Source organism: Nyctereutes procyonoides, unplaced genomic scaffold, assembly GCF_905146905.1.
Source record: "Nyctereutes procyonoides isolate TBG_1078 unplaced genomic scaffold, NYPRO_anot_genome, whole genome shotgun sequence".
Classification (NCBI taxonomy): domain Eukaryota; kingdom Metazoa; phylum Chordata; class Mammalia; order Carnivora; family Canidae; genus Nyctereutes; species Nyctereutes procyonoides.
The window spans coordinates 636,805-650,333 of NW_026575129.1; the positions used below are offsets into that span (position 1 = coordinate 636,805).

The following is a 13,529-nucleotide window of genomic DNA, read 5'->3' on the forward strand; positions in this document are numbered from 1 at the left end:
CTTGAGTGGCTATAATGGAAAGATCAAAGAAGGAAATCACACGAATATAAATAATCTAGTATTTGGAGGTAATGGGAAATAAAACCTTCTTCTTTAATCCCAGAATTATCCTCTTTTTAATTTCCATAGTGCTTGAAAACAATACGGTTCTTGATACAATATGGCATGTATTAACCTCTGGTATTTAAAGATGCAGGTGACACTGAGAAGTGAAATTCATGGGTAATTTATAATAATGTAAAAGAACAAACCTCCCTTGCCTTCTGTGTACCTTCTCTATTCCAATATTCTGCTTTATTTTTTAATCTGTAATACTTCTAACCTTCTGACATACTCCATATTTACTTCTATCTTGGTTTATTTATCTCCCTCCACTAGGATATGTTTCTTACGGATAGGAACTTGGTCTGTTTTGGTCATAACCGTATACCCAATGCCTAGAATAGTACTTTATTCCTAGTAGGTCTGTTGAATATGTGGAGAATGTCATGTCACATTGTCATTTCAGCTTTTTAGTATCAACTACTTCTATCCAAACAGCTAGAATTCAACCAAACTAGATGGTTCAGATTCTGAATCCCCATCCTAATACTGTATCCAAATTCTGAGGGTCTATAAATCTATAGTAAATAGCTGTAGGACAGCAAAGTTAATATTCTAAGCCAAAAACTAAGTAATTGATATTTAATTATATCATATAACTGCAAGCCATTACAGTACTCTTATTGGTTTTTATAAGTTGTGGTTTTTATATTCACACTTTTAATACAAGTAGTTTATAATCTCAACCTATTTTCAGATTTGTTCTCTTTGATAGATATAGACTTGATTAATTAGCATCTATCTCTTTTTTGTTGATAGTTTTATTTTGATATTTTAAAAACTCATTGTTTTTCCTGATATATAAATTTTAACCAAAACATTAAGGAGATCCTTAAGTGATAATTGAGATGTTAAACCCTCTTACTTGACTAAAGAGAATTAGTCTTCTTTGAGAAAGCAACAAAAACTTTTTTTTTTTTTTCATTTCAAGGGATGGAGAAAGGAAAAGCATGAGCGTTGAGAGGTAATGTTTTATTATTTATTCATAATTCATGTTATTTTAAACTAATTTTTTATATTTTTAGTAAAATATCACTGAGATGGAAAAATCTATTTGCAAACCAAATGACATTTTTCAGTAGTTGACATTACTAACCTAAGTATTCCATTACAATGCTTTATTATCTTTGCTTGCTATGCTCTCCGTGGGAAAAAAATTTAACTGAAGTAATTTTTTTTTAATGTTGGTTTCCTCCTATTCAATGAAAACCAAGCATCTCTGGATTCTAAATCTTAATTTCTAGCTTTGTTTATAAGAAAAATTACTGAGTGTTATTTGGGAAATTTAAGAAGGGACCACATAAATTCTTCCTAAAACTCTTCAAATGTTGGTCAAGTAGTAAGATATTGATGAAAGTGAGCTTACAGGAGTTGTAGTTCAATGGTTTACAATCTTGTTTGGAAAATAAATGAAATCTTGACGAGACTGTTGTTTTCTGAAATATGTCATTGTTTGAGAAGTCCCTAAATTATTTCCTCCAAACACCAAAGTTCCACTGTGATAGATGTTTAAGAACCACTGATCTAGTACAAGGTTGTGTTCCTTTTCACATACATTATTTTTTTCGAGTTTATTTATTTACTTATTTAAAGAATTTTTTTTTAAATGTTATTTATTTGACAGAGTGAGGGTGAGCAGGGAGAGCAGCAGAGGGAGAGAGAGAGAAGCACTCTCCCCGCTGAGCAGGGAGCCCATGTGGGGCTCCATCCCAGGACCCTGGGATCATGACCTGAGCTGAAGGCAGATGTTTAACCTACTGAGCCATCCAGTCGCTCCTTATTTATTTATTTTTAGTAACCTCTCTACCTAGGGTGGGGCTCAAACTCATGACACTGAGATCAAGAGCCAACTGAACCAGCCAGGAACCCCTCACATACACTATTTTTAATCAGAAAAGTTGAATTACTTTTACAAGGCAACATGATCAGTAAATGACTTTGAAAACATTGTTGTTTTAGGCTGTGGTTTACATAAAAGGAAAAGAGGAGGAAGAAGATTCCAAAAGTGAGATAGTACTGCCCTATTTAATGAATTTTTTCTTCCATTTTATCTTTTGTTATTGAGAACATTGCTTAGCATACAATAATATTAATATTAACTATATTAATATTTTTAAGAAAGGGCCAACAGAATGGGAAAAGATATTTGCAAATGACATATCCAATAAAGAGTTAGTACCCAAAATATATAAAGATCTGATACAACTCAACACCCCTAAAATGAATAATCTAATTAAAAATGGACAGAAGACATGAATAGACATTTCTCCAAAGAAGACATACAGATCGCCAACAGACACATGAAAAGATGATCAACATCATTCGGCATCGGGCAAATACAAATCAAAACCACAGTGAGATCCCGCCTCACACCTGTCAGAATGGCTAAAATCAACAACACAAGAAACAACAGATGTGATCAACAACCGTTCCATATATTACTCAGTATTCATCAAATAGGTATACTCTAAATCAGCATCACCTATTTCACCCATTCCCCTACCTATCTCCCTTCTGGTAACCCATCTGTTTGTTCTCTATAATTAAAAGTCTCTTTTTTCATTTTTCTCTTTTTTTCCCCTTTGTTTCTTAAATTCCACATATGAGTGAAATCATACAGTATCTGCCTTTCTCTGACTTCTTTTGCTTAGCGTTATACTCTCTAGATCCCTCCATGTCTTTGTAAATGGCAAGATTTCTTTTTTTTTAATGGCTGAATAATGTTATATGTATTTACATACCACATCTGCCTTATTGATTCATCAATCGATGAACACTTGGGCTGTTTCCATAGTTTGGCTATTGTAATAAACATCAGGGTGCATATACCCCTTTTCAGGTTCTTTGGGTAAATACTCAGTAGTGTGATTACTGTATCATAGGGCATTTCTATTTTTAATTTTTTGAGGAGCCTCCATACTGTTTTACAGAGTGGCTGCACCAGTTTGCATTCTCCCCAGCAGTGCAAAAGGGTCCTTTTTCTCCACATCCTTGCCAACACTTGTTTCTGAGTCTTTGATTTTAGCCATTGTGATAGGTGTGAGGTGATATCTCATCTTAGTTTTGATTTACATTTCCCTGCTGAGTGATGTTGAGCATCTTTTCATGTGTCTTGGTTATCTGTATGTCTCTAAGAAAGATCTGTCTATGTCTTCTGCTCATTTTTTAATGGGATTATTTGGTATTTTGGTATCGAGTTGTCTCATTCTATATATATCTTGAACACTCACTCTTTTTCAGACATGTTATATGCAAATATCTTCTCCCATTCTGTAGGATGTCTTTTGGTTATGTTGGTTGTTTCCTTTGCTGTGCAGAAGCTTTTTATTTTGATGTAGTCCCAAATAGTTTATTTTTGCTTTTGTTTCCCTTGCCTTGGAAGACATATCTAGAAAGATGTTATGACCAATGTCAGAGAAATTACTGCCTGTGCTCTTTTCTAGGATTTTTATGACTTCAGGTCTCATATTAGGTCCTTAACCCATTTTGAGTTTATTTTTGTGTATGGTATAACAAGATGGTCCATTTTCATTCTTTCGCATGTAGCTGTCCAGTTTTCCCAACACCATTTGTTGAAGAGACTTTTTCCCATTGTGTATTCTTCCCTCTGTTGTTGAAGATTAATTGACCATTTAATTGTGGGTTTATTTCTGGGCTTTATCCTCTCTTGCATTGATCTTGTATTTATTTTTGTGCCACTACCATACTGTTTTGATTACTATAGCTCTGTAGTGTAACTTGAAATCTGGAATTGGGATACCTCCAGCTTTGCTTTTCTTTTTGTAGATTGCTCTGGCTATTTGGGGCCTTTTGTGGTTCCATTACAAACTTTAGGTTTGTTTGTAATAGTTCTGTGAAAAATGCTTTTAGTAGTTTTTTGGATTTTATGTAAATTCAAGTTAGTTAACATATAGTGTATTATTAATTTCAGGGGTATTATTTAGTGATTCATCAGTTGCGTGTAATACTCAGTGCTCATTACATCAAGTGCCCTTCTTAATGTCCATCATTCAGTTACCCCAGTCCCCACCTACCTTCTCTCCAGCAGCCCTCAGTTTGTTCCCTATAGTTAAGAGTGCTATTGGTATTTTGATAGAGATTGCATTTAATCTGTAGATTGCTTTGGGTAGTATAGACATTTTATCAAAAATTGTTCTTCCTGTCCATGAGAATGGAATGTCTTTCCATTTGTTTGCATCATCTTAATTTCTTTTACAAATGCTGTGTAGTTTTCAGAATACAGGTCTTTCACCTCTTTGGTTAGGTTTATTCCTAGGGATTTTATTATTTTTGGTTTAATTACAAATGGGATTGTTTCCTTAATTTCTCTTTCTGTTGGAATATTAGTGTATAAAATTCAATGGGTTTCTGTACATTGATTTTTGTATCCTGTAATCTTACTGAATTCATTCATCAGTTCTAGTAGTTTTTTGGTGGAATCTTGGGTTTTCTGTATATGGTATGGTTTTATTTGCATATAGTGAAAGTTTTACTTCTTCCTTACCAATATGGGTGCCTTTAATTTCTTTATGTTGTCTAATTACTGTGACTAGGACTTCCAGTACTATGTTGAATAAAGTGGTGATAGTGGACATCCTTGTCTTGTTACTGACCTTAAGGAAAAGGCTCTCAGTTTTTCCCCATTGAATATGATGTAGCTGTGGGTTTTTCGTATAAGGCCTTTCTTATATTGAGAAATGTTTCCTCTAAACCTACTTTGTGGGGAGTTTGAATCGTGATTGGATGTTATACTTCGTGAAATGCTTTTTCTGCATCTATTGAGATGATCATATATTTTTATCTTTTCTCTTATTGATTTGTTATCTCATTAATATGAGATGATCATGTTTTTTATCCTTCCTCTTAGTGATGTGATATATCAGACTTTAATCAACTTAAAAAAATATTATAGATAAAGCAAATATACCTTTGCTAATTAGACTATAAATGGTCTTCAATTATTTAGGTAGATTTTTAGATGTTTTTAATTATATCTTAGTGCATCTGAAAATTTTATTTTGTACTACAGAAAATATAACTTGATGCTAGGCTGTTTAAACAAACTATATCATTCCTAAATTATAGTTTATGCACCAAAATCATTCTTGTCTTTCTAGGACATTCAGTGAGATAAGTAAAGCAGAAGAACAGTATAACTTGTGCCAGGAACTTTGCAGTGAACTTGCTCAAGATCTGCAGAAGGAAGGACTAAAGGTACTTTATTTTAATGTGGTATTCTTAGATTTTTTTAATTTTTGATAGTAAAATGCGACCATAAAGGAAGAGTTAGGTTTTGCATTTGAGTACAAACTGAGAAACATTAGAAAGGAATATTCCCATCCTCAGTAGAGACAAATTCAATTCTGACCCATAATTGAGGCCTGTGATAAGATCATTCAGTGAAGAAGCAACGTACAAGGGTGGGCTGGCTCCAGACTAACTCCAGAGTTATTACTACTTCAGGAGTACATTTGAATAAATTCAAAATCAGTTATACTGATATTAGAGAATAAGACAAAGTTAAGGATGTCTCTAGAACTTTATTTGCTTATTATAAATTTCTTTCCTACCATACTTTAATGTTTTTCTCTGGTGGACAATGACTTTCTAGAATAGACGCTTGGTTTCAAGGCCCTAGTTTCATGTTGTTTAACACATTCAGAACAAAACCTGGAAGGCTTTAAATTTCTGTTTTATAATCTTTACTCAAAACAGTCCATATTTAATATTTTTCCAAATTCTGAAACCATAGGTGGAGTTACTACAAAGTGTGATACAAAGGTATTCAAAAGTTATTACAAAAATATTTAAAAACCAGTAAAGGTTATTACAAAGAATGGAACATCTATATATTTCTTTTTTTTTCTACCTCCCTTCTGCATACATTTCTTATAACTCTTCTCTCTTATACCTTACATAGAGTTGATTTAAACAAAATTTTAATAAACCTGTCATTTTAGAATCATTTAAGATTTACAGAAATGTAGTAAAGATAATATAGAGAGTTCTGATATACCCAGTTTCACTCATTATTAACATACTATTTTAGCTATATTGTCATAGTACATTTGTCAAAGCTCAGAAATTGACTTTAGCATATTGCTATGACTAAACTCCAGATGTTATTTGGATTTTACCTGTTTTTCCATTAATGCCCTCTTTCTGTTGCAGGGTTCAGTCCAGGGAACCACATTGCATTTAGTTGTCATGTCTCCTAATCCCCTTTAATCTTTAACAGTTTGTCAGTATTTCCTTGTTTTTCATGATCTTGATGTCTTAAGGAGTATTAACCAGGTATCCTGGAGGGTGTCTTTCCATCTAGGTTTGGCTGATGTTTTTCTTATGATTAGACCAGGGTTAAGGATTTTTAGAAAAAATACCAGAGGTGAAGTGTCCTCATTACATTCTATCAAGGTGTATGGTAACTACAAGTTATCACAAGTGATACTAACCTTTGTCACCTAAGTTGGTGTTTCCTAGGCTTCTGAACTGTGAAGTCACTATTTTTTCCTTTCCATATTCTCTTCTTTGGAAGTGAGTCAGTAAGTCAGCCCACTCTCAGAACTTCCAGAAGGTAGTAAAATATATTTTATTTTAACCATTTTTAAGTTACAATTATGTGCATATGGTGCAACCATCACCACTGTGAATCTCCAGAGCTTTTTCATTATCCCAAACTTAAATTCTGTATCCATTAAACAGTAACTGTAAAGGGAGTTCTTACATGTAAGTGGGTTAGCATAGTATTTGGCATATAGTTGGCACACAGTAAGTGTGAGCTATCTGCAAGACCCTTTCAATGGAGACCTCTTTAAGAAGCTTTTTTTTCCCTCTCTTTTTAGGTACTGAATTCTAAAAGAGACTTAGTAAAAAGAAAAATGATCACTTCATGTTGCCATTTATATAAAAACTTCTTTTATAAAAACTCATTTGAGTAGGGGAGTAATAATTATTGGCTAAAATGGAATTTTTAAATTACTTATATATCTCAGTTCTTTTGGATAGATTTCATTACCATGTTTTATAAATAATTGATTATACTTCTATAGTATATGTATATATCTTTCTGATTTTTTTCTAAACTACAAAATAACTATTTTCTAGAAGTTAGAAAACTGCATATTACGTATTCTGTTTGTTACAGGGTAGAACTGTTACCATTAAACTGAAGAATGTAAATTTTGAGGTAAAAACTCGTGCATCTACAGTTTCATCTGTTGTTTCTACTACAGAAGAAATATTTGCTATTGCTAAAGAGTTGCTAAGAACAGAAATTGATGCTGATTTTCCACATCCCTTGAGATTAAGACTTATGGGTATGACTTTTCTTGTTTTTTTTCTTAAATCTGCTAGACTTTCCCAAAGAAATCAACTTGGGAAGTATTCTGTCCTTCATTTTATTTCTTAAACCTATTTAGGAGGTTGTACCTATACTTCTGTTTTTCTTAATTCTTAGAACCTGATGTATGTGAAACCATGCTCATTAATTTAATTCCCATAAGAACCAACTGCAGTTATTCTTTTCCTTGCCACTTACTGAAATTCTTGGGACTACGTATGTTTCAAAATTTAAAACTTTTCAGATTTTCTTTTTTTTTTTTTTAAGATTTTTATTTATGTATTCATGAGAGACACAGAGAGACAGAGAGAGAGAGAGGCAGAGAAACAGGCAGAGGGAGAAGCAGGCTCCATGCAGGGAGCCCGATATGGGACTTTATCCCAGATCCTGGGATCACACCCTGAGCCAAATGTAGACGCTCAACCACTGAGCCACCCAGGCGTCCCTCACACTAATATTTTTGTAGCAAAACAAGAGAATATTCACACTAAGTTGGAAAGACTCTAAATAGCCTCATATCAATTCAGACATCTTATATTTATTGCTTATGATTTTCAGAGCTTTTTAAATTTCAGAATTACAGACATGGGATTGTCACAATACAAAACCATACCCTACAGCCACAATGTAAACAAATAAACAAACCAACTTCCTAAAGTGAACCGGGTGAGAGGATGTATGTACATGGATAAGCATTCCAGATGCCAACTTTACTGCTAAGACTGAATCATTAGCTATACTTTCATATATGAAACATAGCACACGCTTGTAATTGGTTGAATAAAGTATGTTGATTAAAAGAGCTAAACAGCAGATGTTTATAATAGCTTCATTCATAACTGCCAAAATTGGGAAACAACCAAAATGTCCTTCAGTAGTAGGTGAATGGAAATTGGGACAGAAAATGGAATATCTTTCAGTGTGTAAAAGAAATAAGCTATCAAGCCATGAAAACACATGGAGGAACCTTAAATGTATGTTATTACGTGAAAGAAGCCAATTTGAAAGGTTAAATACTGTGTGGTTCAAACCCTATGACATTCTGGAAAAGACAAAACTGTGAAGATAGTGAAAGGATGAGTGGATGTCAAAGATAGGGGATGGAGAAGGGATGAATAGGTGTAGCACAGAGAATTTTTAGAACTGTGAAACTATTCTGTATGATGCTATAATGGTGGCTACATATCATTAAGCACATGTCAAAGTCCATAGGATGTACAACACCATGAATAACCCTAATGTAAACTATGGACTTTGAGTATTAATGTTGTGTCAACACAGAGTCATCGTTTGTAACAAACATACCCTTCTGGTGCAGGATGTTGATTGGAGGAGGCTTTGCATGATGTGGGCAGAGGATATGTAGGACCTCTGTACTTTTTTGTTCACTTTTGCTGTAAACCTAAAATTGCTCTAAAAAACAAAGCCTACTGGGAAAAAAGAGCTAGAGTGTGTGAAGTTGACTCCAATTAATTGGTATTTAATGGTATCTTGTGTCAGATATTAGTTGAAAGACATATAATCATGCCAACTCCCAACAGATACTATTTAGTGATATCCAGTTTGATAAAGGAAAGTAAGTTTCATGCAAAGTACTTATTTTGAAAAAGCATACTTTAATTCAGAAAATAATGCAGTATTGCTTATTTTTCGATAAACATAGTTTTGTATATATGTCATAACAGTATTATGCAAAATATTTTTATGGATTATGAGTGAAATGGCTTTGTTACAAAATTAATTGTGGTTGATTTTTTTTAGGTGTACGATTATCTAGTTTTCCCAATGAAGAAGACAAGAGACACCAACAAAGGAGCATCATTGGCTTCTTACAGGCTGGAAACCAATCTCAGTCAGCCCCTGGGTGTATACTAGAGAAAACTGACAAAGATCAGTTTCTAAAATCTTTAGAAATGTCTCATAAGAAGAGTTTCTTTGATAAAAAGCGATCAGAAAGGAAATGGAGCCACCAAGACACATTTAAATGTGAAGCTGTGGATAAGCAAAGTTTACAGACATCACATTCATTTCAAGTTTTAAAGAAGAAGATGAACGAGAATCTCGAAACATCGAAGAATTCAAATAACTCTCAGATATTTACTTGTCCCATTTGCTTTAGAGAGCAAAGAAGCATCAGTCTAGAAGCCTTTAATAAACATGTAGATGCATGTCTTGATGGACCCTCAATCAGTGGAACCTCTAACGTGTTCTCACATTCACATGCTTCCTCTACAGAAGTTAACAAGAAAGAAAATGTATATCCTTCTTTCTCACAGAGTGAGAAACAGGATTATGAAACCCATCAGAGGAATTCAGAAATCAATTTTATAGAGCTACCAGAGACTGAAGATAACCCAGCTAAAGCAGAAAGTGTAGATGCTTTAAGTGATAAGCACAGCAAAGAGGAATGTGCTAGTCTTCCAAGTAAACCATTTAATATTGAGAAATGTTGTGAGAATTCTTCCTCTACTGTTTCATTGGAAGATATTGCGTCATTAAGTCAGCAAGAATCCTCCCAGCCTTATTTACAAGCTCTAGTTTGTCCTGTTTGTAACCTAGAACAAAAGACTTCAGATCTTACCCTGTTCAATGTGCATGTGGATGTGTGCTTAAATAAGGGCATTATCCAGGAACTGAGAAAGGATAAAGTTAACCTAGCTAACCAACCCAGAGAAAACACCAAAAGTACTGGTGAGTTTGCAGTCGTTTTTTTTTTTTTTTTCAATTTTATTTAAATTTAGCTAATTAACCTATAATATATTATTTGTTTCAGAGCTAGAGTTCACAGTCATTTTAAAGAAAGTGATTTTCTAAGACTGTTTTATTAAAATAAAATTGAGATTGTTGTTAAATTTAAAGCACGTACTGTTAAAGGGATAGGTTGTGTACACTGCCATTTAGGGAAATGTTAGTTACCTTAGCATAGGTTAGAATTACCTGAAGCCATTAGATTTTAAATTTGGGAAAACTATTCTAGGCTTGATTTAGCACAGAATGAACTCAGAGGTTGAGGGAGCTGAGTAATCTAACCAAAGGCAAAATTCCTATAGAATAAGTAAGTCACAGGGATAAATGGTACAGCATAAGGAATATAGTCAGCAGTATTATAATAGCACTATATGGTGACAGACGGTTCCTCCATTTGTGGTGAGGATAAGCGTAATGTATGAACTTGTTAAATCTCTATGTTGTGCACCTAAAACTAATATAGCATTAAATTATCTCAACTATACTTCAATTAAAAAAAAAAAAGTCCTTCAGAGAACTTTTGCCAAGGAGTGGTAAATAACTATAATCACACAGCCAGAAAGCCTCTCTAACTTGTTTTTTGGTAGTCCAACTGAAGACCAACTTCAAAATTAAAATTAAAAAAAACAAATTAAGAGAAATACTAATAAGTAAATTACAAAGAAATTATGCAATAAAGTTATTTTTTGATATGTCTCAATATGAATTATATAGTACTAAAGGAGTTTTTATTATCTCTAATCAGTCAGCTTTAGCTTTTTATACAGCATTTTAATTATTTCATGTTGTTCATTATGGAATTTCTTGACTTTTCTTCCTCTAAAGATAACTCAGGCAGAGTGCAGAAGACTGCAACAAAACCAAAAAGGTATGGCTAATTTGAGTTTTAACTAAGCTGGCTATAAAATTGTTATATTCTTAGGTCTAATTTATAGATGTTGAAATTTGTTCTTATGAACCAAGTAAAATTTTAAAACTCAGTGATTTGTAAAACATTTTAAAAATACCTTCCTGCATTTTAACTGTGTGTTCTTTTCTATTTCAGGCCGGGATTGATGACAAAGTACTCAGCATCAAAGAAAACAAAACCAAACAATTCCAGACACACTCTTGATGTATTTTTTAAATGAACATTGAACATTTTCTCACTGAACGTTTTATTGATAGAAACTTGTTATTTTATAATCAATGAATCTCTTCTTCTTCATTAAGTTTATGGATTCATGTAGTCAAAGGCAAGTGCAATAATTCCTCCCCAAATGACATTTCCTTTATATGAATTTGGAATATGTACTAATTAACTTCTGTAAACACCTTTGGGATAACCGTGAGAATTTCACTTCTATTATATATCAATCAGAAATCGGTCCTGTTAGAGATGATTTTAAAATGAGAAATTAGGAATGGAATCAGAAAGTGATTTGTTTCTTTATCATGTTTTATAGTGAATATAAAAACATATTTTTAAGAATATATTTATAAGAGCTCTCAGGTTCACACAAACCTAGTTTAGCATAAGAATTTTTCAGTACTGGGATCCCTGGGTGGCGCAGCGGTTTGGCACCTGCCTTTGGCCCAGGATCGAATCCCACGTTGGGCTCCCGGTGCATGGAGCCTGCTTCTCCCTCTGCCTGTGTCTCTGCCTCTCTCTCTCTCTCTCTCTCTCTCTCTCTTTCTCTCTCTCTCTCTCTCTCTCTCTGTGACTATCATAAATAAATAAATAAAAATTTTAAAAAAAAATAAGAATTTTTCAGTACTGAGCCACCTGGGTGGCTTAGTGGGGTAAGGTTAAGCATCTGATTCATAAGGGGTTCTGAGATCAAGCCCTGCATGGAGCTTTGTGCTCAGTGGGAAGTCTGCTTGAGAATTTTCTTTCTCTCCTTCTGCCCCTCCTCCTGCTCATGCTTGCACTCTATCTCTCTCTTTTTCTGTGTCAAATAAATTTTTAAAAATCTTTTTTAAAAAAAAGAATTTTTTAGCACTGAGCCACTTTATTGGTACTGGACCAGTATATTTGTTTTAGTAACTTCTACGACTTTGTATATTCATATTTTAGCTCCTAGTATCTTCAGATATCTCATGAGCATTCATAATTAAAATTTATCATAAGTTCTATGAAGAATATTAGCTTGGCAGAACAAGGATGAAGGTCTTGTTACCTTCAGGAAAATAGTATCAGAGTATTATTTTCTGTGTTAAAAGAATTGTTTAAAATAGGATTATCCATTTGATTTTTTTTTTTACTTAGAATTCCTTTAGTTTATGAGTAAGCACATGGTTCACTTTAAAAAATATTTAGTCTAAGATTCAAAGCAATTAAATTTCTTTGTAGGTCTTTAAAATGGTGATATTTCATTTCTTGAGAATATCTCATTTATTTTACTTATATTTCTATCATATTTTTATTAATATTTATGAAAGAAGACAGTAGCTTCAGTAGTTACTCCAAATACTTTTGTGCTATTAATACAATTTTTTTTCAAAAAACAATTATTTAATGGAAACATGAAGATGGAAGCCATTTTCTTTTACTCCTTTAAGGAACTGAATTTTTCGTCTCATATTTTTGTTTTTTCTTTTCCTACTTTTCATATTTTATAGCTCATTATCTAAATTTATGAAGACATAGTATTTTAGGAATAGGTTAAATTAGGATCTTACACAGCCTTTGGCCAAAGTGGTAACTTGACTTGAAATTCCTAGATTGTTTAAAATTAGGTTTAATATTTATTTGCATGCCCAGTCTTAGGCCTAATATTATCATATGCTATGGTGAATTCAGAGTTGTAGAGCTGTGGGTCTTGTGTGATTTGTGTATCTAAAGTCTACAAAATCAAGTTCAGTGAAGTACTGATTTAATGCATTGAAAAGTTAACAGCATCATATTTAGTTGTTCCTGTCTTGCCTCAGGTTTATTTTTATTGCGTTCTCAACTTTAGAGTAAATGGGAAATTATTTTCATTTAAATGATTCATATAATTGAATGTTAGTTAGTAATGTTTAATAATAATTTAAAATAAAAGTGGATGTGTTAAATTGATCTTTTAACCAGTAAAAATGGTTTCCTTACTTTTCTACTCTTTTCCTACTTCTGATTCTTTCTCTTTGATCCTCTTTGCCCAGAATTCTCTCCATATTCTTTTCTGTTTTATCTAATGTATCCAACTCATCTACTTTTGTTTTTGTTACTGTTATTTTTGGTGAGTAAACCAATAGAGTTTTATTAAGTGAGGATACAGAGTAAGCTCTCAGAAGTGAGAGGGGTCCCAACAGGCTTGCCCCAACTCATCTACTTTGTATTATGATTTTGCTTTGAGGTATTTTTAGGAAGTACAGCAAA

At 33.0% G+C, this 13,529-nt stretch overlaps 1 protein-coding gene across 3 annotated transcripts in view; it reads left to right on the forward strand.

The window, feature by feature from the left end:
• Positions 1-13,229, forward strand: part of POLK (DNA polymerase kappa) — a 65,482-nt gene extending 52,253 nt beyond the window's left edge. For all 3 annotated transcript variants that reach the window (XM_055342230.1, XM_055342229.1, XM_055342231.1), the window contains 6 exons: positions 1,034-1,066; positions 5,220-5,316; positions 7,247-7,418; positions 9,203-10,132; positions 11,015-11,057; positions 11,235-13,229. In XM_055342230.1, the coding sequence (XP_055198205.1) occupies positions 1,034-1,066; positions 5,220-5,316; positions 7,247-7,418; positions 9,203-10,132; positions 11,015-11,057; positions 11,235-11,319 (1,360 nt within the window). In that variant the 3' untranslated portion in view covers positions 11,320-13,229. The remainder of the gene's footprint in view (positions 1-1,033; positions 1,067-5,219; positions 5,317-7,246; positions 7,419-9,202; positions 10,133-11,014; positions 11,058-11,234) is intronic.
• Positions 13,230-13,529: the final 300 nt, after the last annotated feature.